Source organism: Phocoena sinus, chromosome 1 (genome assembly GCF_008692025.1).
Source record: "Phocoena sinus isolate mPhoSin1 chromosome 1, mPhoSin1.pri, whole genome shotgun sequence".
In the NCBI taxonomy this organism is placed as follows: Eukaryota; Metazoa; Chordata; class Mammalia; order Artiodactyla; family Phocoenidae; genus Phocoena; species Phocoena sinus.
Genome location: NC_045763.1, coordinates 17,089,608 through 17,110,375, shown reverse-complemented (window position 1 = coordinate 17,110,375; position 20,768 = coordinate 17,089,608). Strand labels below are relative to the sequence as shown.

Sequence of the window (20,768 nt, the reverse complement as noted above, 5' to 3'; positions counted from 1 at the left end):
TTATTCTCTTGTGGAACTGGAGTCAATATAATCACAAAGGGAAAATTAAACACACGAGACATTTTAGAAATGCTTCCCCGCTAGCTCCTCTACATTGTCCTCCTCTTGCCCTGTCACTCACAGAATTTTAAGTGTTTAGGGTTCTTTAGAATTGGGGTCTACATTGACTCAGAAATGACAATGACTGGTATTGGTGATAACGAGTCGACTGGGTGGAGAAGACCAGGAATCATCTCGGGTAGCGGCGACAGAGAGAGGGAATGACTGTACTCCAAACCCCCACAGGGCTCCTGAAACACTTAAAGTTGGTTTACTCTTTAGTATCCAGGCAGTGTGACCTCATGGCAAGGGCCTGGGACTAGAGCCAGACGAAATGGAGATGAACTCAAGCTTCTCCTCTTACTGGGTTGGTTTGGGGTGAGGATTTGCATCTGTAAGTTCACTTCCATGAGAAAGCGTTGGTACCACAGGGTTGCTGGGAGACAGCACTGGGCATTGTGCCAGTTCTGGTTTGAGGTTCTGGTTCTGTAACTTACCTCTCTAAACCTCACTTATGCTTTGGAGATTTGACTCCATACCTGAATCCTCTACCTTGCTTTTTTTTTTTTTTTTTTAGTATTTTATTTTTGGCTGCGGTGGGTCTTCGTTACTGCGCACAGGCTTTCTCTGGTTGCAGTGAGTGCGGGCTTCTCATTGCGGTGGCTTCTCTTGTTGCGGAGCACCAGCTGTAGGTACGCGGGCTCAGTAGCTGCAGGCTCAGTCGTTGTGGCGCACGGGTTGAGTTGCTCTGAGGCACGTGGGATCTTCCTGGACCAGGGATCAAACCCGTGTCCCTGCATTGGCAGGCAGTAAACCTCTGTATGTTGACAGCAAAAGACAGCTAAGGGTTACTGGACATGAAAAATATACATACTAAACATGCATAACATATTTTGTGTAAATAAAAAGGGATATACGGGGATGTCGGTCCAGTGGTTAAGACTCTGGACTTCCACTGCAGGGGGCATGGGTCTGATCCCTGGTTGGGGAGCTAAGACCCCACATGCTACACGGCATGGCCAAAAAAAAAAGTGGGGAGGGGATATATATGTTTGTATGCACATGCATGTATATCTGCTTACATAATTTATATTTTCTGGAAGGATGCATAAGAAACTTAATGGGAAGAGAGCCTTTAAATTTTCCATTTATACCCTTCTATACTATTGGACTTTTCTATACACATGCAAATGTATTTTATAACCTTAAAAAATGTCAACAGGAGGGCTTCCCTGGTGGCGCAGTGGTTGAGGGTCCGCCTGCCAATGCAGGCGACACGAGTTCGTGCCCCGGTCCGGGAAGATCCCACATGCCGCAGGGCGGCTCGGCCCATGAGCCACGGCCGCTGGGCCTGCGCGTCCGGAGCCTGTGCTCCGCAATGGGAGAGGCCACAACAGTGAGAGGCCCGTGTACCGCAAAAAAAATAAATATCAACAGGAGTTACCATTTGGACCCCTTTTGGTTTTTTCATACTTTTTGTGTGAAATGAATCTAAGAAATGTTATTTTCAATGGTAACATAAAGATGAGAAAAGCCAAAGAAACATCTTGCACACAGGAGATTGCAGACATGACGGAAAAAGCCCAAGGCTAAGGGGACAGAAATCCAAGGCTCAGATTCTAGCTCTACCACTTATGAGCCAAGATACTTAACTGCCGGTTCTCAGTTTTCTCATCAGTAAAGCAGGTGTATTTACCTGAATAGGTAACCTCACACGAGTTAGGATTAAATGAATCAAGAATGCATCTAAAAAAAAAAAAAAAAAAAAAAAAAAAAGAATGCATCTAGTCTAGATCCTGGCACACAGTCAACCATCCCAATAAAACATTCTCAAAGTTGGAGGCATAGTATTAATTTTCCTACCAAAACGCTTCTGAAGATTTGCCAGAGTAAGTGGCATTACCCAAACACATAGAGGAAACATACTGTACAACAGGGGGAATATAGCCAATATTTTGTAATAACTGTAAGTATAAAATAACCTTTAGACATTGAATAAGAATTTTTTAATTAAAAAAGAAAAAAGGAACCATAAAGCCCAATTCATACAACTTTTCCAATAGCTTTCTCAATTCAACATTAACCTTAAGAGACCGTGGACCTGAGGGTAATCTGTGGCATGTCTGGATGAACTCTCCTCCTTAAAACCAGTGGTTTTCAACCAGGGGCAAACTTGCCCCCAAGGAACATTTGGCAATGTTTGAAGACATTTTGGTTGTCACATCTCGGGGGTGTTACTTTTAACTAGTGAGCAGAGGATAGAGATGCTGCTGAAGGTCCTATAATCCATAGGACAAGTCCCCACAAAAGGGAATTATCTGGCCCCAAAGTGCCAAGGTTGAGAAAAACCAGTGCTAAGTGCACTCAATCCAGGAAACCTCAGCTGTTTTGTAATAAAACCCGCAAAGTGAAAACTTTTTGGTCCACCTGTAAACTCTGGTCCTTTACTTGCATGCTAAATTCTAGGCCATCAAAGCAGCTGAGAAACTGGAGCAGGTCAGGAAATTCCTTAACACCAGGAGTTCCTAATGCCTGCAGACTAAAGGAAATACCTTCAGAATGTTTGGAACAAACTGAAGTACTGAAGATACAACAGTTAGAGTTCCTCCTTTGCCAATGTTAAATTTTACTTTGCAAAAGGTGCACCTTCTGTCCAGTGATCTCCTACTCCTAAAGTTCAATTAAAACGCCACTTCCCTTAGCTATTTCCTCTTTGCTTTTAACATTTTTTTTCAATAGATTTTTATTGGAGTATAACTGCTTCACAATACTGTGTTAGTTTCTGTTGTACAACAAAGCGAATCAGCCATATGCGTACACACACATCCCCATATCCTCTCCCTCTGGAGCCTCTCTCCCATCCTCCCTATCCCACCCCTCTAGGTCATCATGTTTTTTAGTGCTCTCTCAAAACCAGATGCCAAAAGGAAAACTAGCTTTACTCTAGCATGTCTAATGATATATTTGTATAGCTTCTTCCTCTCCTCAAAAACTATACATTTCCTTCAAACTTGGTTTTATAGTATTTATATGCTAGCATCTAGAAGAGTCCCAAAGGCACATGAAGTACTAAACAAACATCAGCAGAATCAACATGAGTTCCAGCATGGAGTTAAGCAGCCCCTATCCCAAAAGATTAGTTTCCGAATTGGTACCAAGTGTGTTACAGGAACGGATCTACAAATCCCAAAGCCAGGCCGCAGAGACAGAAAGGTTCCTCAAGACTGGGTCATGCTGGGGAAGCAGCTGCTGTTCCCTCTCTGCCTGTCACAACCAGAGATACTGTTCTGTCTCAGCTGTCAACCAAAGTACAGGCCTCCACACACACAAAGCCAGGATGGCCTCTGTTTCGGGAAGAGCAGAATTGTCAGATGGTTGAGTGAGTCCTCTTACAGGAAGACGAGCTGTAGAACAAAGGTGATGAAAATGGAGAAAGAGCAAATCAAACAGCCCTGCCTGAGAGTTACCTCTTATGACCCTGTTTTACCCCTCTCAGTTTTGTCCAATTTAAATTCTGACATTGAAAACAAAGGCCAGGCCTGTTCCTATTTCCCAGCTCAGCGAATGCCACACAATTCTTATCTTGAGCTCACATCTACTCCTGATAATTATCTCACCTTTCTCAAATGCTGACTACTAAGAGCTAAACTGGTAAATCATCAAAGGACATTTTTACTAAAAACAGAGCTTTAATATTTCAAGGACATCCCAAATGAGTTACTGGTGGGGTTACAGAAGCTTCCATTCATGCCACCACAACAAGAATCAAGAATATTAAAGTTGAAGCCATCACCTCTTTGCATACATAAAACATGCTTTAATATATTAAAGCATGTCACAAAGTGCAAAAAAGGAGGCATTCAGCAGAGCAAAAACAAGCAGCGGGCTGACTGTCCTTACAAGAGGGCAGGGAAACTCATTCTGGAGTTCACAGTCCCAGGAAATAGAGCTGCTTCAGCCAAAAAAAGGTTTTGGTTAATTCTTATTACAGCTAGTCAAATGCAAGCTCAAAGAAAACCGAAGTTCAGATTTCCCATGACTGCAGTTGGATCTTGTAACAAAGAGAGCCTTTGGTTACTTCTCACATGTAGGCTGGGCAAGAAGCAAGCAGTAGGATTTAGCCAGTGACTCTGACCCCAGGCTGACGTCTCTGTGCCCGAGCTCTGAGATCCTCAGGGAGGACGGCCTGGAATTGCTCCTGCACCAGTATTTCCACAATCTGCTCCTTTGTGTAAATATCAGGTCTCAGCCACTGTCCAGCAAGCTCCTGGAGATGTCTGAGGACATCCCTGGGGCCAGCTGCATCCTCATAGCAGAACTGCCGGAACCTCTGCCTGGAGGCTGCAGGGTTGAGAGGACTCCCTCGGGGCACAGTCTCAAGGTCTTCTTCAGAGTCTTCATCGAGGCTCTCTGGTGGAACCTGGACCTGGGGAAGTGCTATCAGGACAACTTCTGGCTCCTCAGCCATCCTCTCATTTGGTGATGACCTTACTTCATCATTCTGGATTTCTCTATTTCTTTGTATCTCTGGGTACCCTTCAGTCTCCATTCTAGAACTCTGGAAAAGGATTTCTCAGACTCCTAGGCACAAAGAGAAAAGTCAGGGTCAGCAAACACAAAGGATGTTAAAACCTCTTTGATCACATGGATCTGGTCCAGACCTAGGTTCCATCAACTTTTCAAACTTAACGGGGTTTCTTAATAAAGCTACTAGAGGGACTTCCCTGGTGGTCCAGTGGTAAAGAATACGCCTTCCAATTCAGGGGACACGGGTTCGATCCCTGGTCAGGAAACTAAGATCCCTCATGCTGAGGGACAACTAAGCCCACGCACACCACAACTACAGAGCCCACATGCTCTGGAACCTGCACGCCACAACTGCAGAGCCCATGCATCCTGGAGCCCGCGCACCACAACTAGAGAGAGAAAACCCACATGCCACGACTAGAGAAGCCCGCATTCCTCAACAAAGATCCCATGTGCTACAACCAGGACCCGAGGCAGCCACACACAAAAAAATAATAATAAACTGTTAAAAAAAAAAGCTACTAGAAATTCTGTTTTTGTTTCCTCTTGCTGGATCAACTGGCACAATTGAGAAAATGTATCAATAGTTTGCCAAAATCTAAGATGTAGATTCTCAAAGAAGAAAGAATGAAGAATGCTGGCCTTGCTAGCTGGAAAATCTTTCATCCATTTTTTTTCCCCCAATACAAACATATACGCATATGATTTGTAGGGGAAATCTGTAAAATCATGTGTGTTTGCTTCCTCCAGCCACTTTTATGGAGCATTTGCTATGTCCAAAAGCAAATTATGAAGAAGTGCTAAAATAGAGGAGAAAAAGGTCTGTTCATTTACATCAAACTCTACTGTCTTTTCCATGTCCCTCCCTCTCTTTCATGAGAATGAAAGAGTAGCAAGTGTTTAAAATACTTTAGGGGACTTCCCTGGTGGTGCAGTGGTTAAGATTCCACGCTCCCAAGGCAGGGGGCCCAGGTTCAATCCCTGGTCCAGGAACTATATCCCGCATGCATGCCCCAACTAAGAGTTCACATGCTGCAACTAAGGAGCCAGCGACCCACAACTAAGGAGCCCGCCTGCTGCAACTAAGACCCGATGCAACCAAATAAATAAAGAAGTGTTTTTTTTTTTTTTTTTTGCGGTACGCGGGCCTCTCACTGTTGTAGCCTCTCCCGTTGCGGGGCATAGGCTCCGGACGCGCAGGCTCAGCGGCCAAGGCTCCCGGGCCCAGCCGCTCCGCGGCACGTGGGATCCTCCCGGACCGGGGCACGAACCCGTGTCCCCTGCATCGGCAGGCGGACTCTCAACCACTGCGCCACCAGGGAAGCCCAAGAAGTGTTTTTTTAAAAGGTACTTTAGGAGCTACCATCAGGGTGGAGTCTAAGGCAATTTAAAAAAAAAAAAGGAAAAAAGCCTTTATGTTAAGATCAAGATCCTAAGCTCCCACCGTGTATGGGAAATTCAACTGGTCAGAAGCCTAGCAGCATACATTTCTGACTCATCGGTTGCTTGACAGCTCCAGGATTAGCAAACCAGCTGTAGTGGGAGGAAGGAGGATGGGGGTCAGGTGGGCAAATCAAATACCTGTGAAATGTTGGGAGAAAAGGTTTTGCTTCATTTGGGCTAGAGCCCCAGTCCAAAGAGGGATTATTTACAGGAAAACCACATCCTATGTTAATTTATTTAAAAGAAAAAAAAAAAAAGAGAGACTTCAGATGACAGTATAGAAATGACTATATTAATTTTCACACAAGGAATGTCCAATCATAGATCATAATCCCTGTGATGAAGCCACTTTACAAGGATCATCTTTTTTAAATTAACACCACCTCCCCCAAGGATTAGTCCTTTCCTACTCTATATTGCAGAATTGTTGATGTTTAAAATCTCTCCTGCGTCAAAGATTCTCAAATCCGTTTCCTGCGCAACAACTGACAGAAGCCAACAATCACAACACTGACCAGCTGATGTGAATTAAATGGTTCTCTGCTCCTAATCACCTGTTCTCTAAACATTCACTGACCCATTTTCTAGGAGCCTTGAATTGATTCTAGACCCCATCACGGAGATATTCTTGGAGTACACCACTTCTTCTCACGCTATCTGCATTTTTATTCAATCAACAGGGTGTGCTCATCCCCAAAAGTAAGTTGTTAACTAGTCCAGGTGATAAGAAGGACAAAAGCAGAATATCTCCAAATCTCAGGGGTGCCTTCAATTAAAAGGAAATATTTAGTCAAGGGAAGGTTGGATGAAACACTGTAGGAAAGCAAAATCTTGGGAACAACTTAAGCCATCAACAGGGAGATGATTCAATAAAGTACTGTCACCCACTCAGTGGAATACTATGCAGGAATGAAGGAGGCCCATGAGAGCTGATATGTAAAGCTGTCCGTAACACAGCACCCCGTGACCAAGGTGCAGATCAGTATATGTAGTATGATCCCATCTGGGGAAATTAAAAATTAGCATAAGCATATATGACCTGATATATCCCCAAACAGTACCTGGAAAGTTATCAAAGAAATTCCTTTTACTTCTGAGGAGCAGCAACAGCGAGAGGGAAACATTTTTCTTATATCTTTCTGTATTGTTTTCTTTTTAACTACACCTATATTACTTTCGCGACAACTCAAGAGGAAGAAACTTTTCAGGCTTTCCCCTCCTGCTCAAACTCTTTCTGCGTGAAAACCCCTAATCCACTTAGAAAAACACCCTTTTACTAATTCGTCTAGTTCCTAGCACCAGAAGTTTTTACAAGCTCGACTTTTAGGAACAGTCTCAATTGTCAGTAGGCCAGTTTTCAAGGTTGGCTCTGAAAGATGGACCAGCTCCACGATTTACCCAGCTTCTAAATCCTATCCGTTTTAGAAGCCCCCCTGCCAGACAGAATGCTTACCCTCACCAGTTAATAACTCCAGTTTACGGAACCCGTATTTCCTACCTGACACTCTGCTAAGCGTTTCATATTCTCTACGTGATCCTCTTAGCCACTCAGGTTAAATTCTTGATAGGACTCTCTACCGCCCCGGTTATCTCCATTAACGGCAGCCTCCGCCGCTACATTTGTTGAACTTTACAAGCCAGATACTGCAAAACAGCTTTCCCTCATCCAATGCTCCCGATAACCCAGTATGACAGTCACTGTCATTTCCACTGACAAACTTAGGCTCGGAGAAAGGGGACTTGCCCAAGGTCACAAGGCTAGGAGGTGGCGGGACCACTCAGCCCAGTACAAAAATCCCCGGCGTCTCCGCAGGGATCTGAGCCCGACTCCTCCCACCACCTAGGCGCGGCTCAGAGGGCCGAGGCGCGGCCGGAAAAGGCGCGTCTGTGGCTCCAGAGCTGGGAAGTCCTACTCCTCCGGGGCTGAAGCGGGGCCCAAGGCCACGGCAGGCCGAGCAGCCGACACACCCCGCGGGCAGGGGCTCCCTGCTCCTAGGGCCGCCCGCTCCCACCCGACGGTGCGCGGGGGAGGGGAGGCGCCGGGGTCGGGAAGGGGAGTTCACCTGCGCAGGTGCCCCTCCGAGGGCGGGGAGACGGGGCGGCTGGCGATGAGACGCGAAACCCCGCTGCCGGGTGCGGGAACGAAAAACCAGCCTCCCCGCGCCAAGCTTTGTAGCCCGCCGCCGGAACCGGAAGTCGCGCCCCGCCCGGCAGCTGGGAGCGGAGGGGGAACCGGGTTCGAGGCGCCAGGTCTCTCTAGACCTTGGCGGTGCTCCGCAGCTTCATGATCTTAACCCGTTCTGGTCTCTTGGCCTCCCTCAGTCCCCAGTTCTCCCGAGCGTGCGGAGCTTTGGGCACGGCCTAGGAGGTTTTCCGCTGCGGGGAAGGCCTTTGTCTTTCTGAGCCGCAGTTTGCCCAACAAAATGGAAAGAGGATGAAGCAGGAATCGAGACACTCCTGGAGACTGCCGGCAGCTGAGTCAGCGCCCCACCCAGAGGAAAGAAACCAAAATAAGAGGGCTGGCTGGCTGGCTGCTGTTGGCTGTCAGTGGTCTGTATGGCTTCCCGTGGAGTCACTCCAGATGGACAGAGGGCGCAAGTCCGTTAGGTGTCTCCGTGTACCCAAAGAGAACCCCCCACCCCCCAGATAGTGAGCATGTGCCCGTGGAGCTTTGACAGTCTGTCCAAGGGGAGACCCCGTGTGCGTAGGAGGCGGAATCTTAGCCCTGTGTGTCTCTTCCAGACTTTCCAGTTGCCATGGTTAAGAACTGAAATTTAGAATTCTTACTAAGCTGGTTTGAGTCAAGGCACACAGGTTAAATAGCACAGCCTGTAAGAGAAGGTGCAGAGATGCGAACCAAGGCAGACTTCCCAATTCACTTTTATTTCTGAAGGGAAGGGACTTGGCCGTCCGTTCTCCTTCCAACTGGCCTATCCAAAATGGAATGGGCTACGAAATTAAGAGGGGCACCTCAGTGCCTCCTGCTGGGTTATCACCCCAGAGCCAATGTCCCTGGGGAAGGGAAAATGTGCCATTTGTCTTCACAGCCACCACTGGTCAGTAAACTCCTAGATGGCCAGGTACTCGAGTTGGTGGTTGGAGAGCCAGAGCTCCTTGCCATGGCTCTACCCCCACCTCCCCTAGCGACTGTGGGCCCTTCTCCCACTCACTCCTACAGTGCAGTCACCACCTTTACCTCCTCTTAGCCTTGGTTTCCCCATCTGTAAAATGAGGGGCATTGAACTAGAGTAAGGACTTCCAATTGTCATTCCTCCCCTTCAGTTCTTTTTTTTTAAATCACATATCTATCCAGTCTTTTATTTAATCCGTCTTATTTTTTATTTTGTTTTTGGCCACACCTCGACACGTGGGATCTCAGTTCCCCGACCAGGGATTGAACCCATGCCCCCTGCCGTGGAAGCACGGAGTCCTAACCACTGGACTGCCAGGGAAGTCCCCGCCCTGCCCTTCTAAAGGCACCCATCCCATTCCTTTATAGCCTGTTACCCTGTTTTTATTACCTGTTCATTATTCTATCTCATCCACTAGAAGCAGGGTCCACAAGGCCAAGGACCTTGACTGTCCTCTCACCATGCTTCCAACACATACAATTGAGCATGGGCTGGGGAAAAGTTCACTGAATGAATAAATGGGTAAGTGAGTGAACAGAGAAGGCTTGGATTTTATGATAAAGCTAATCTGATAAAGACCAGCAGGGACATAGATATAGTTTAACAAAGTTAGGTTGGTTTATTAACTTGCTGCAGCCAGGGAGACAACACCCAGAGGAGCCAAACAAAGGAAGAAACAGGGTTATCATAGGGTTAGGGGGCAGGGTGGAATTTAGGTGGAAATGAAATGAAGCAGTGTTGATAGGCTCAAAGCAAACCTAACTGTGTGGAGAGGGGTTAACATTTGACTTGGGCTGAGAAGCGAACTCATGGTCTTGTTTGCTTGGACACCACAAAGTTAAGATCAATATAGAACTGCTGTGTCCAGAAACCCCTTATCTGAAGCTCTGCACCTGGGCTGGTAATCCAGGCTGCTTCTCTGTGTCAAATCTGGCTCCAACCCACCAGACAAGAGGGGAATGTTCTGTTCTCCCTGACATGATTTCAAAAAGTTTCTGACGGTCTCTGGTTTTAGGGAATGAGGTTTCTCAGTACTGTCTTTGGTGTTAATTGACAAAAGAAGGTTTGACAGCTTCATGTTTCACAGGAGTCCCTTGATGCCTCAATCACTTGGATGTGAGGGCCATCGAGTACTCCAGGGTTCCCATGGCAGTATGACCCCAGCTCCCTGGGCCCCATACTACTCTGGGCCTTCATTAGAACAATGAACCAAGTCTCCATCCATGCTTCCCGTCCAGACTAGAATCTCGAGGGTACGGCCCAAGTCAGACAGAATACCAGTAGCTGCTCAGTCCATGTCCATTGAATCTAAATGTTGATAAGTTTTCTTTCTTTTTAAACAATTTTTTTAAATTGTGGTATAGTTGATTTACAATATCGTGTTAATTTCAGGTGTACAGCGCAGCGATTCATTTATACGTATATATGTATATATCTATTCTTTTTCGTATTCTTTTCCCTTATAGGTTATTACAAAATATTGAGTATAGTTCCCTGTGCTATACAGTAGGTCCTTGCTGACTATTTTATGTATAGTAGTGGGTATATGTTCATCCCAACCTCCTAATTTATCCTTCCCCCCACCTCCCTTTCCCCTTTGGTAACCATAAGTTTGTTTTCTATGTCTGTGTGATAGATTTTCTAAATGGAAAGAAAAAGAAGTAGATGGAAAAAAAAAAGTGGATGGAAGCATATCAAACTGATAGAAGCAGCTGTGTAAGAGAGGTGGGAACGGGGGTGATTTTTACAAGTCTTTCCCAAAGTGGAAGTTTCTAAAACATAACCAGTATGAATGTTCTGAAAAAAGAAAATATAATAGAATTGTTGACTCTTAAGATTTAAAAAGTGAATTTTTTTAAGGTGACCATGTTTTTATTTTTCTTTTTGAATTAACAAAAAAAATTTTTTAGTTGAGGTAGAGTTGAAAAAAATGAATTATTGACACTTCAATGATTTTAAGATGAGAACTAAGTTGTTGACATTGTGGTTAAAAAAGAGCATTGCCACGCTGATCCTTTATCACTTTTATTTATTTATATTTAAAATTTTATTTATTTATTTATTTTTGGCTGCATTGGGTCTTCGTTTCTGCACGCGGGCTTTCGCTAGTTGTGGCGAGCAGGGGCTGCATTGTGGTGCGTGGGCTTCTCACTGTGGTGGCTTCTCTTGTTGCGGAGCACGGGCTCTAGGTGCGCGGACTTCAGTAGTTGTGGCACACGGGCTCAGTAGTTGTGGTACATGAGCTTAGTTGATCCGTGACGTGGGATCTTCCCGGACCAGGGCTCGAACCCGTGTCCCCTGCAATGGCAGGTGGATTCTTAACAACTGCGCCACCAGGGAAGCCCCCTTTGTCACTTTTAGAAGAGAATTGAAGTACTGACGTTGTGCATCTTCAAAAAGTGGATTGTTCTTCATGATTTAGAAAACAAAAACAAAAAATTGTTGGTGTTGATACTCTAATCATTACTCAAAAAATTAAATTATTGTCCAAATAGTTTTTAAAGGATTTGAATTGTCGATACTTGGAAATTTTAAAAAAGAAACTTGAATTATTCATTGAATTGTTAGCACTCTTAGGCAAGATGTCCTAACTCCCTGTTGACCATACATGAGGAGGGTGTCATAGAAGCTCTCAGCCTTCCCCTGAAGCTGGGTGGAGGACACTTGAGGGTCCATCGCCCAGCCACAGTGTGGAATTTTACATGTTTGGCTACCCCTTGTCCTAAAATTGTTTTGGAAAATTGTCTAAGGGCTCTTCCCTGACCCACTGGGAAGAAGTAGATACTGCAGTGCCCTGGGAGCGCCTGACAGTTGCATATGTCATTCAGCATTGTCTCCATACAAATGATTAACATGTCCTGGCTCCAGAATTTCTCCCATCCTCCTCCACTCTCCTGTGATGCAGAGGTCTCTGCTCTGCTGGACTCAGTTCCTTCCTTGCCCTCACTCTGGCCTTGGCAGACCGGTTCTTGGGCTTTTGTAGGAGCTGGAGTGGGGCTAAGGACTGGAGGAGAGGGTTTTGGAGGAAAGAGTTGAGATTCCAGGGGTGGTTTTAGGAGAAAAATGTGTGGCAGTTGTAGTGTGTGGAACCAGTGGATGGGAAAAGAAAAAAAGGGAATTTTAAGAGATACTGTTGATACAATCACTTTGGAGAGCAATTTGGCAATTGGTAAAGTCGAAAATGAGCACACTCTCCCAGTCAGCCATTCCACTTCTAGGAATATGCCCTAGAGCCACTCTCACATGTGCACCTGGAAATATGTCCAAGGATGTTCACTGAAGCACTATTTGTAATCAGAAAAAATTGGCCCTGCTCTAAATGTCCATCAGGAGGGGGAAAGGATAAATAACTAGTGTTCTTGGGCAATTGAATACTCTACAAAACTAGCAGCAATGAACTGGAGATAGATAAATCAGCATAAATAGACGTCAAAAACATTGGGTGAAAATATTGGGTGAAGGAAGCAAGTTGCAGAATAATCCATATGGCAAGAAGCCACGCACGTATTTTAAAAAACCAAAGCAATGCAATATATTGTTTATGGATATTTATATTTGCGATAAAAATATAATAGCATGGAGTGAAAGGATAAACACCAAACACCTTTTATCAGTCAGGATAGGTTAGGTCCATGCCAGTGTAACAAACACCCCAAATCTCGGCAGCTTGTAACAAGACTGTATTTCTTGCTTGTGCTGCATGTCCATCAGGGGGCAGCAGAGAGGCTGTGTTCCACATCTCGCTCTGGGACCAGGCTGACCTGGAGCCACCAGTTACTGAGGCAAAGGGAAATCGTCCTGTCTCTCAAATCTTCACCTTGGCCAGAGCAAGCCACATGGCCAAACTCAACTTCAAGAGGGAAGGTAACAGCTATCCTACTATGTGCCCCAAAGGAAAAGCAGTAATATTTGGTGGATAACCCCACACCCATGGTGGTGAAGACCCCTGGGAAGAGTACAAAGGGGCCTCCACCTGAACTGTAGTTATTTTAGAAAATATGAAGCAAAAATGTGAAATTTGTTCATTGTGGAGGGAGGCTATTTGGGTGTTTTGTTTATTATTCTCCAGGTTGTATCTTTTAAACTTTTCAACACTGGAAGCATAATTTTTTAAGGAAGGGAGCAATGGAACAACGTTAGTATTGAAAATTGTATACGTGTGTCCTTGTGGGGACCACGCTTCCTTTCATGGTATTCAGGAGAAACGTGAGTAAAAGAATTCGGTTGTTTTTATGTTGAGTTGGAGGCACGGCAGCAGTCTGTTGGACCTCAGCAACAGCCCACTGGGGTCCGACCTCGGTCTCCGCGTCGTGTGTGCATCTGTGTGTGCGTCTCCGCCCTGCAGCAAGGGCGCTCCCTGACCTTGTCCTGCTTAGCTCTGTTCTCTCAGCCCAGAGCTTTCAACAAAGAAGTTGCCTAGTAAATGCTTAATGAATGACTCTGATATGCTCATTTCTGTCTAAATAATTAGCCATTTCAGGGCAGAATCCACGTCGTCTTCCCCCTGTGAGCCCTCCTCAAGAAGAAGGAATGAATGCTTGTTGAATGAATGAATGACTGCAGTCCTCCTTCCCCAGCCCATCAATGGAAGCAGAAAATGCACAGCCCTGTCAATTGCAACAGGAGCCTCCCGAGGGGCTGGTAAGGACAGTATTTCTGCAGACTCTGCCATGCTTTTACGCCTGCATTGAAAAGCCAGTGATTGTGCACATGGCTGTACAACTTCCCAAGACTCACCGGTTTGGGTTTTTTTTGGTTTTGTTTTTGATGTTGATTTTTTGTTGTTGTTTTTTTTCTGCCACACCACGGGACATATCTTAGTTCCCCGACCCGTGCCCCCTGTGGTGGAATCACGGAGTCTTAACCACTGGACCACCAGGGAAGTCCCTCACCCAGTTTTAACCACAGAAAGTCCTGTGTCCCAGGAAAACTGTGATGGTCGGTCACTTGACAGCAACTCCCTTCTCTCTGGGCCTCATTTTTTCCTCATTCTCATATGAGAGGGTTGGTTCTCTTCTCATCTCTACATATCACATCTAAGATTTTAGGAACAGGCCAGAGGGGAAGAGGTGAATCAAAGAAGGAAGAAAGACTCAATTTGGAATTTTCTGAGAGATCTTTATTTTTCACAAAGAGAGTGAATGGGCACTGCCACCCCGGCCTTGGTTCTAGTGGCTTGCAATGGTCTGAAAAAAGAGAGGGGAAAAAGCAGAATAGTCTAGTCAGGAACACAACTTCTGACGCCATAAGGAACTGAGTTCAACTCCCAACCATGTCACTCATTGGCTGTATGACCCTGGGAGAGTGACTTGAGCTCTCTGAGCCTCAGTTTTCTCATCTGTACAGTGGGGGTAATCATAGTACTTACCTCATGGGGGTTTTAAATTAAACTGTTAACTAAGGTGTCATCACAGTGCCTGGCATATGTTTAAGAGTCCATAAATGGTGGCTAAGACTATTGTCACGGACAGTATTAATCCTCCCTGACCACTCATTGCCAGATGAGGTTTGCATTCTCACTGGGGCCTGAGCCTCACCTATCACAGCTTCCACCACATTTCATCATTTTGCTCATTTAATCGTCTGTTCCCCACAAGCCACACATCACTCTATCCTCCATGACAAGAAAAGACCTGGACCAAAGGAGGCACTTCATATACACTTGTTGAAAAAAGGAAGTTCAGCAGTAGTTCAAAGCTCCACCCAGAAGCCCTTGAGATTCTTAGGGCCACACTGTAGCAGAAAACATCCTCAAACCCTTCTGGCATGTGCCCCACTCCCACTACTGACCTCCTAGGATCAGGATCTGCTGTTCTCACCCATCCCCCCAGCACCTCTGAGAAGAGCCAGCACCCGGAGCCCTCGCTGCTTGCCCTGTCCTGCTTACCTCCTCAATCCAGTCATTGAAGGCCGAGACTCGCGTGAACACTGTGGGCTTCTTGACGGTGTTGCAGCCAAAGGCAGAAACGAAGCTGGTCACACCGTGGACCTGAAAGGAGCCATCTGCTGCCGGGCAGTTGAGGGGTCCTCCAGAGTCACCCTGGAATGGTTGGAGAGCAGTGGGGGACTGAGCTGTGTCTGAGCTTTAAGGAATTGGTTCAGACTTTGGGGATTTTGAGAAACCCTTCTATGACTTGACCTCTCTGAGCCTCCGTTTGCTCCTTTGTGATGGGGAATGATATATATCTTACAAGATTTTGTGACAATTAAATGAGGTGATAAGTATATGGTCTTAGCGCAGTGCTTGGTAGAGAGGAAGCAACCAATAAATGGTAGTTCTGATTCTTAGTACCACAGTTAGTTATTAATATTGTCATTCGTATTCACTTGTACAGTGACAGTATTGCTTAATTATAACTTCAGGACCCCAGATTTGAAGGTGACTTTAGAGATCATGGTGTCCATATCCCTTGCTGTACTGATGGGGATCCTGAGATCGAGGAAGGGACAGTAACTTGTCCCAGATCAAGTTGGTGTGTGAGCTGGGACTAGAGTCCAGAGACCAGAGCTGTGTGCCTGGGCCGCAGTGACTTCCTCCAAGTCCTGCCTGGCCTGGAGGCTTGAATGAGCCCAGCAGTCAAGATTCCTCCCTCTCCTCCCAGGCAGATAGCAGAAGTACCCTGGGCCCTGCACACCCAGCGGAGTGGCTGTAGCCCCGCACCACCTCGGGCAGACGAGAGCTGCCGACTCACATTGCACCCAGAGCGGATGTCCCCGCCGGCGCACACCATGGTCTTCTTCAAGGCCCTGCCCCACCAGTCCAACTTGGAGCAGTGCTCGTAGTCTACCACGGGCAGCAGGGCCTGCTGCAGCTTGTCCGGGAGCGGTCCACTGGCTGTGGAGATAGAGAGCATTGAGCAGGGGCTGTAGGGGTGCAGGGCTAGGGCTGGGATCTGGGAGTTGGGACTGGGAGCCCCAGAGTGGGACGGGGGGGTTTGAGGAAAAGCCACTCTTCTAGTCTGATGGGAAGTCTCCTCCCACCAGGTTATGTGGTCCTGCCTGCTTTCTCCATCAGAACATCTCCAGCACCTGGCACGCAGAAGACAAAAAAATCTTCCATTGAACGCATTCACGTTTGGGAGGGTGAGGGGAGAAGGCTGCCTCTGGAGGAGGAATGGAGGAAAAGTGCTCCTGATGTCGCCCTCAGCGCCCCGCCCCAGGCTCTGTCATCCTACCCACTGTCCCTATGGCTGGCTGGAGGGGTCAGCACGTACTGTAGAGACGGCCCCAGCCGCTGATGTAGCAGGGTGTCTCGTTGGGCAGGATGTCGCCGGCGGGAGGGAGGCTGGCGAGTTGGACCTTGTTTCCCAGCTGGGCGCTGTGCGAGAGCTTGATGAGGGCGATGTCATTGCTGGGGAGGAGGGAAGAGTCATGGGGAGCCTGGTCCTCCAGCCAGACCAAGCCCCGCCCCTCAGCTTTGCTTAGGATATTTGACCTCCGGGATGCGCCCGACGCCCCTTCTCCCTCCAGATCCCATGCGTTCCTACTGCTGAGCAACTTTAGGGAGCCCTCCAGGCCTCTTCAGCCCACGCCGACCCTCGGCCTTGGTAATTGTCCTCAGCTTTGACACCAGTGGTTCTCACGCATCAGCTGTGTCAGAATCACTGGAGGGCTTGTTAAAACACAAGTTGCTGGAGCCCATTCCAGAGTTTCTGATGCGGTGGGTCTGGGAGGCCCCAAGGGTTCACATTTCTAATGAGTTCCCAGGTGACGCTGCTGCTGCTGGCCTGGCGACCACACTTTGAGAACCACTGCTCTCTTCATCTGCCTGTTTGTCCCTCAAGTAATTGCATCTGGGTCTGATTTTCTCTCCACTCACCCCAGGAGCCCCTGAGGATGGGTCAAGGTCTTGACCATCATGGTCCCTCACTTCTGCATTGCACTTTCAGGGGTTTTGCACCCTTCTTTGATCCTCTCACCAGAAAAATGCTGAGCTACCCAGACATACAATTTTGCATATGCTTGAGAGGGTTAAGAAGCCCTGCTTTGTGTTCTCACCCAGTGATTTTCTCCTTGACCCTCATAACGACCCAGGAAGCCCAGAATGCCACCCTTGACAAGTGGTCAAACTGAGGCCCAAAGAAGGGCAATGACTTGCCCAAGCCGCACAGTGACTTGGTGCTGGAGCGTGACTCTCAGTCCAGTGCTCGTCCTTTAGCCCACAATGCCGGGCACGCAGGACGCTCTGGATGAATGCCCACTGAATGGAGGAACCCTTGGATTTGGGACAGGGGTGCCTGAGGAGTCCTGCGTTCTGAAGCCAACCAGCCGAGTGGCCTTGGGGGAGTTCCTGCCCCTCCCTGGGCCCTGCTCTCCCCTCGGTAGGGAGAGACGTTTGGTGTGGATTATCCTTAAAAGCTCTGTTGGCTCTGACCCTCAGCATGTGGGACCTGGGCTGAGGCTGCTGGCCCAGCTCTACTGTCCCTGGGAGTCTTCTCAGAATCAGTGTTGGGTCATAGATAGACCAGCAGAGGAGCCCCTGGGTCCCAGGCCTGAGAGTTCACTCACCCACAGGACACGCATTTGGAGTTCCAGAGTGGGTGCACGAAGAGGTCCCCAGCATTGACGGGGATCACCTGTTCGAAGCCCTCTTTCTCAGAGCGGTCATACTCGCCCAACACCACCTGGTAGGTCAGGGAGCTCCTGCTGGCGGAGGTGACATCAGTACAGGCCTGACTGGCCTCCCCCGTCCCCTCCCACAGTCCCCCACTGCCCCAGCCTGCCTGGGTCTCACGCAGGGAGGGGGCAAGTGAGAGAACTCACGAGATGCAGTGGCCCGCTGTCATGACCCAGTCAGGGGCGATCAGGCTGCCTCCACAAGTGTGGTAGAAGGTCCCGTTCTTTTTATACTGCAGGGAGACCTGGTGGCAAGGGAAGGAGGAGCCTGAGTGGTCTGGGCCCCACAACGAGGGCTGCTACCCACGGCTGCATAGGTTGTGCACTGCACAACTCTAGAGAGAATCATTCACACAGAATGGCACCTCTGGAAATGTGCAGTGCCTAGCCCACACAGCTGTACCACCCATGGCTGCTTTCATGCTACAGTGGCAGAATTAAGTCACTGCAACAGAAACCACATGGCTGACAAAGGCTAAAGTATTTACTCTCTCGTCTTTTACAGAACAAGTTAGCTGACCCCTGTTGTAGACCAGTGCCATCCGTAGAACTTTCTGTGATGATGGAAATGTTCAGTATGGTCCAGTATGGTAGCCACTAGCCACATGTGGTTATTGAGAATTTAAAATGTGGTTAGCATTGAGCAACTGAATTTTTAATATTACTTAATTTAAATTTAGGCCTATGTGGGAAAAGAATCTAAAAAAAGAGTGGCATATGTATATGTATAACTGATTCACTCTGCTGTATACCTGAAACTAACACAAATAAATCGACTACTGTCCAATAAAAATTAAATAAATAAATGTAGATAGCCACATGTGGCTAGTGGCTACTGTGTTAGTGCAATGAGTCTAGTCCTCTGTGCTCCCTTCACTGACCTCTATAAAGCCCTTCTTCCCTTTATTGCTCCAGACCTTATAGCCCTGTTGTATAGTTTGAGGGGTCTAGAAATGAGTCCCCCCAATCTCACTCCTTAAACATCACGCTGAACTTCCACCATTAATGCACCAACCCTTGGGTCAAACACTGCCCTCTCCCCAGAGTCTACTTTTAACTTGCAAACAGCCCAGTGAGGGTTACAGATTAAATGGGCAAAACTTCCATATGAAGTAGATTGTCCCAGGGTTTCCTGGCCTTTGGAGACTGAGGTGAAAACTGGAAACAGCACAATGAGGTCCAGAATGAATATCCTGCAATCAGAGCGTGGGGTGCAGAGCCCATGGTGGGAAATAGTGCAGCTGGTATTGCTCTTACCTGCCAGGGCCAGCTGTAGGGGACCGCATCCTCACCATTGACAACGCGGGAGGAGAGGCTGTAGGAAGTCTGGCCAAAGCCCGAGGCTAGAGGGTAGAGTAGAAGCGTCAATCAGCTAGAGGGTCCCCCAAAGCAAAGAAGAGGTCTGGGTCCCAGTCCTAGCTATGGCACAAACAGGCTGTGAGATGCCATACAACTCCTTCCCCTATCTGAACCTCAGTGACCACATATGAACAAGGAGCATTTGGACTACAGCAGGGATTTCTGGACTCCCAGGAGTCTAGGGAGAGAGATGAACATGTGGCTTCCTTTCATGGCAGGAATGAAGGAGTTGCACTTAGAACCGTGCCTGGTACCCAATGAGCCCTTGAGAAGTGATAGCTATTGTCGTGAAGAGTGGTGGCTTTGGAGTAAGACTGCCTGGATTCAAAGTGCAGCTCTGCCCCTGGTTCTAGGATTGGCTACTTTACTTCTCTGAGGGTCAGTTTCTCTACCTGTAAAATGGGGATAATAGTAGTACTGACCTTAAGGGGACTGTTGTGAGGGTTACATGAGATAATATACGAAAAAATCCTTAGCGTTCCGCCTGGCATATAGTAAGCACTCAGTAAACATTATCTGTTACCATTCATTATTGCCAGTCAAGAGATGCTGCTTGGAGGAGGTAGCCCTGAGCTGTAATGTAATATGGCAGAGAGTCCAGGAAAAGGCTAGACCACAGGATATGGAGTGCAGTAGGGGGAGTGTGAGAGGACAGTTGGAGGGTTAAGCAGAGGAACAGAAATTCCAACCCAAGCAGTCTAACCACAGACCCCAAAGTCTTTCCCACTAGACTTTGTTTACCACCCACGTCGAGGACTCCCACCACAGACCTTTGGGTCCCCCAGTCTTCCCCCTGAGCTGGTCTATCACCCACAGCTTCCGCTCTATTCTCCTGCTCCAGCACCAAGCTGAAAACCTCCACAATCATGCCCCAGATACAAGCTGGGACCTCTCCTATGGAACCAGGTATTGGGTTTGCGAGACTCAGGGTGGGTTGGTAGATTTCAAGGGCTCCTGGCACAGGGCAGCACAGGCTGGGGTCTTACCAAGGGCCACAAATAGGAGAAAACTCAGCAGCCGGAGCATCGTGAGTTTTGAGATGGTAGGAAAGAGATCCATAGCCTGAGGCTTTAATATAGGGCAGAAGACGGGTGAGGGGGGTCAGACTGGGCCCCATTCCCGGAACAGGTGGTAGAACACCAGGTCTCCCATGGTCCAAGGCTACAGCCCCCACCCACTGCAGATGGGGGAGAGTCAGCCAACAACAGGATCCAGGGTTCCCTGCAATGTGTGGCTGCACAGGTGGCACTGAATGGCAAGCTGATAGCAGGGGAAGGGGCAGGAAAGTTCACATCAGAACAAGACAGCCTCTTCCAGGAACAAACATAGGCTCTGGGACTGGTCACACCTGGGTTCAAATCCTGGCTCTGACATCTCCAAGCTTTGCATCCTGGGACACATTGCTTAACCTCTCTGATCTTCAGGTTTCTGTCCTCTAACATAGGGTTAATATTAGTATCCACCTCAATTAAAAACATTTTTTGTTGAGGACTTTATCAGGATGTTTTTGGGGATGCAGCCATGAACAAGAATGGTCCCTGGGGCTTCCCTGGTGGCGCAGTGGTTGAGAGTCCACCTGCCAATGCAGGGGACACGGGTTCATGCCCCGGTCTCCCACATGCTGTGGAGCAGCTGGGCCCATGAGCCATGGCC

General features: G+C 47.7%; 1 protein-coding gene and 1 long non-coding RNA gene across 2 annotated transcripts; both read right to left on the bottom strand.

Moving 5' to 3' along the window:
* Positions 1–2,026: 2,026 nt before the first annotated feature.
* On the bottom strand, positions 2,027–8,949 carry LOC116739943. Its single transcript, XR_004345744.1, has 2 exons — positions 8,073–8,949; positions 2,027–4,620 (listed from the first exon to the last, which is right to left on the bottom strand). It is a non-coding gene; the product is annotated as an uncharacterized LOC116739943 (long non-coding RNA).
* Positions 8,950–14,070: 5,121 nt separating this feature from the next.
* On the bottom strand, positions 14,071–20,154 carry LOC116739941 (chymotrypsin-like elastase family member 3B). The gene is made up of 8 exons (XM_032604882.1): positions 20,102–20,154; positions 19,014–19,099; positions 17,904–18,001; positions 17,649–17,783; positions 16,355–16,491; positions 15,833–15,975; positions 15,028–15,180; positions 14,071–14,326 (listed from the first exon to the last, which is right to left on the bottom strand). The coding sequence occupies exons 1-8, from the start codon at positions 20,139–20,141 to the stop codon at positions 14,309–14,311; spliced, it is 810 nt and encodes a 269-aa protein (XP_032460773.1). The 5' UTR covers positions 20,142–20,154; the 3' UTR covers positions 14,071–14,308.
* Positions 20,155–20,768: the final 614 nt, after the last annotated feature.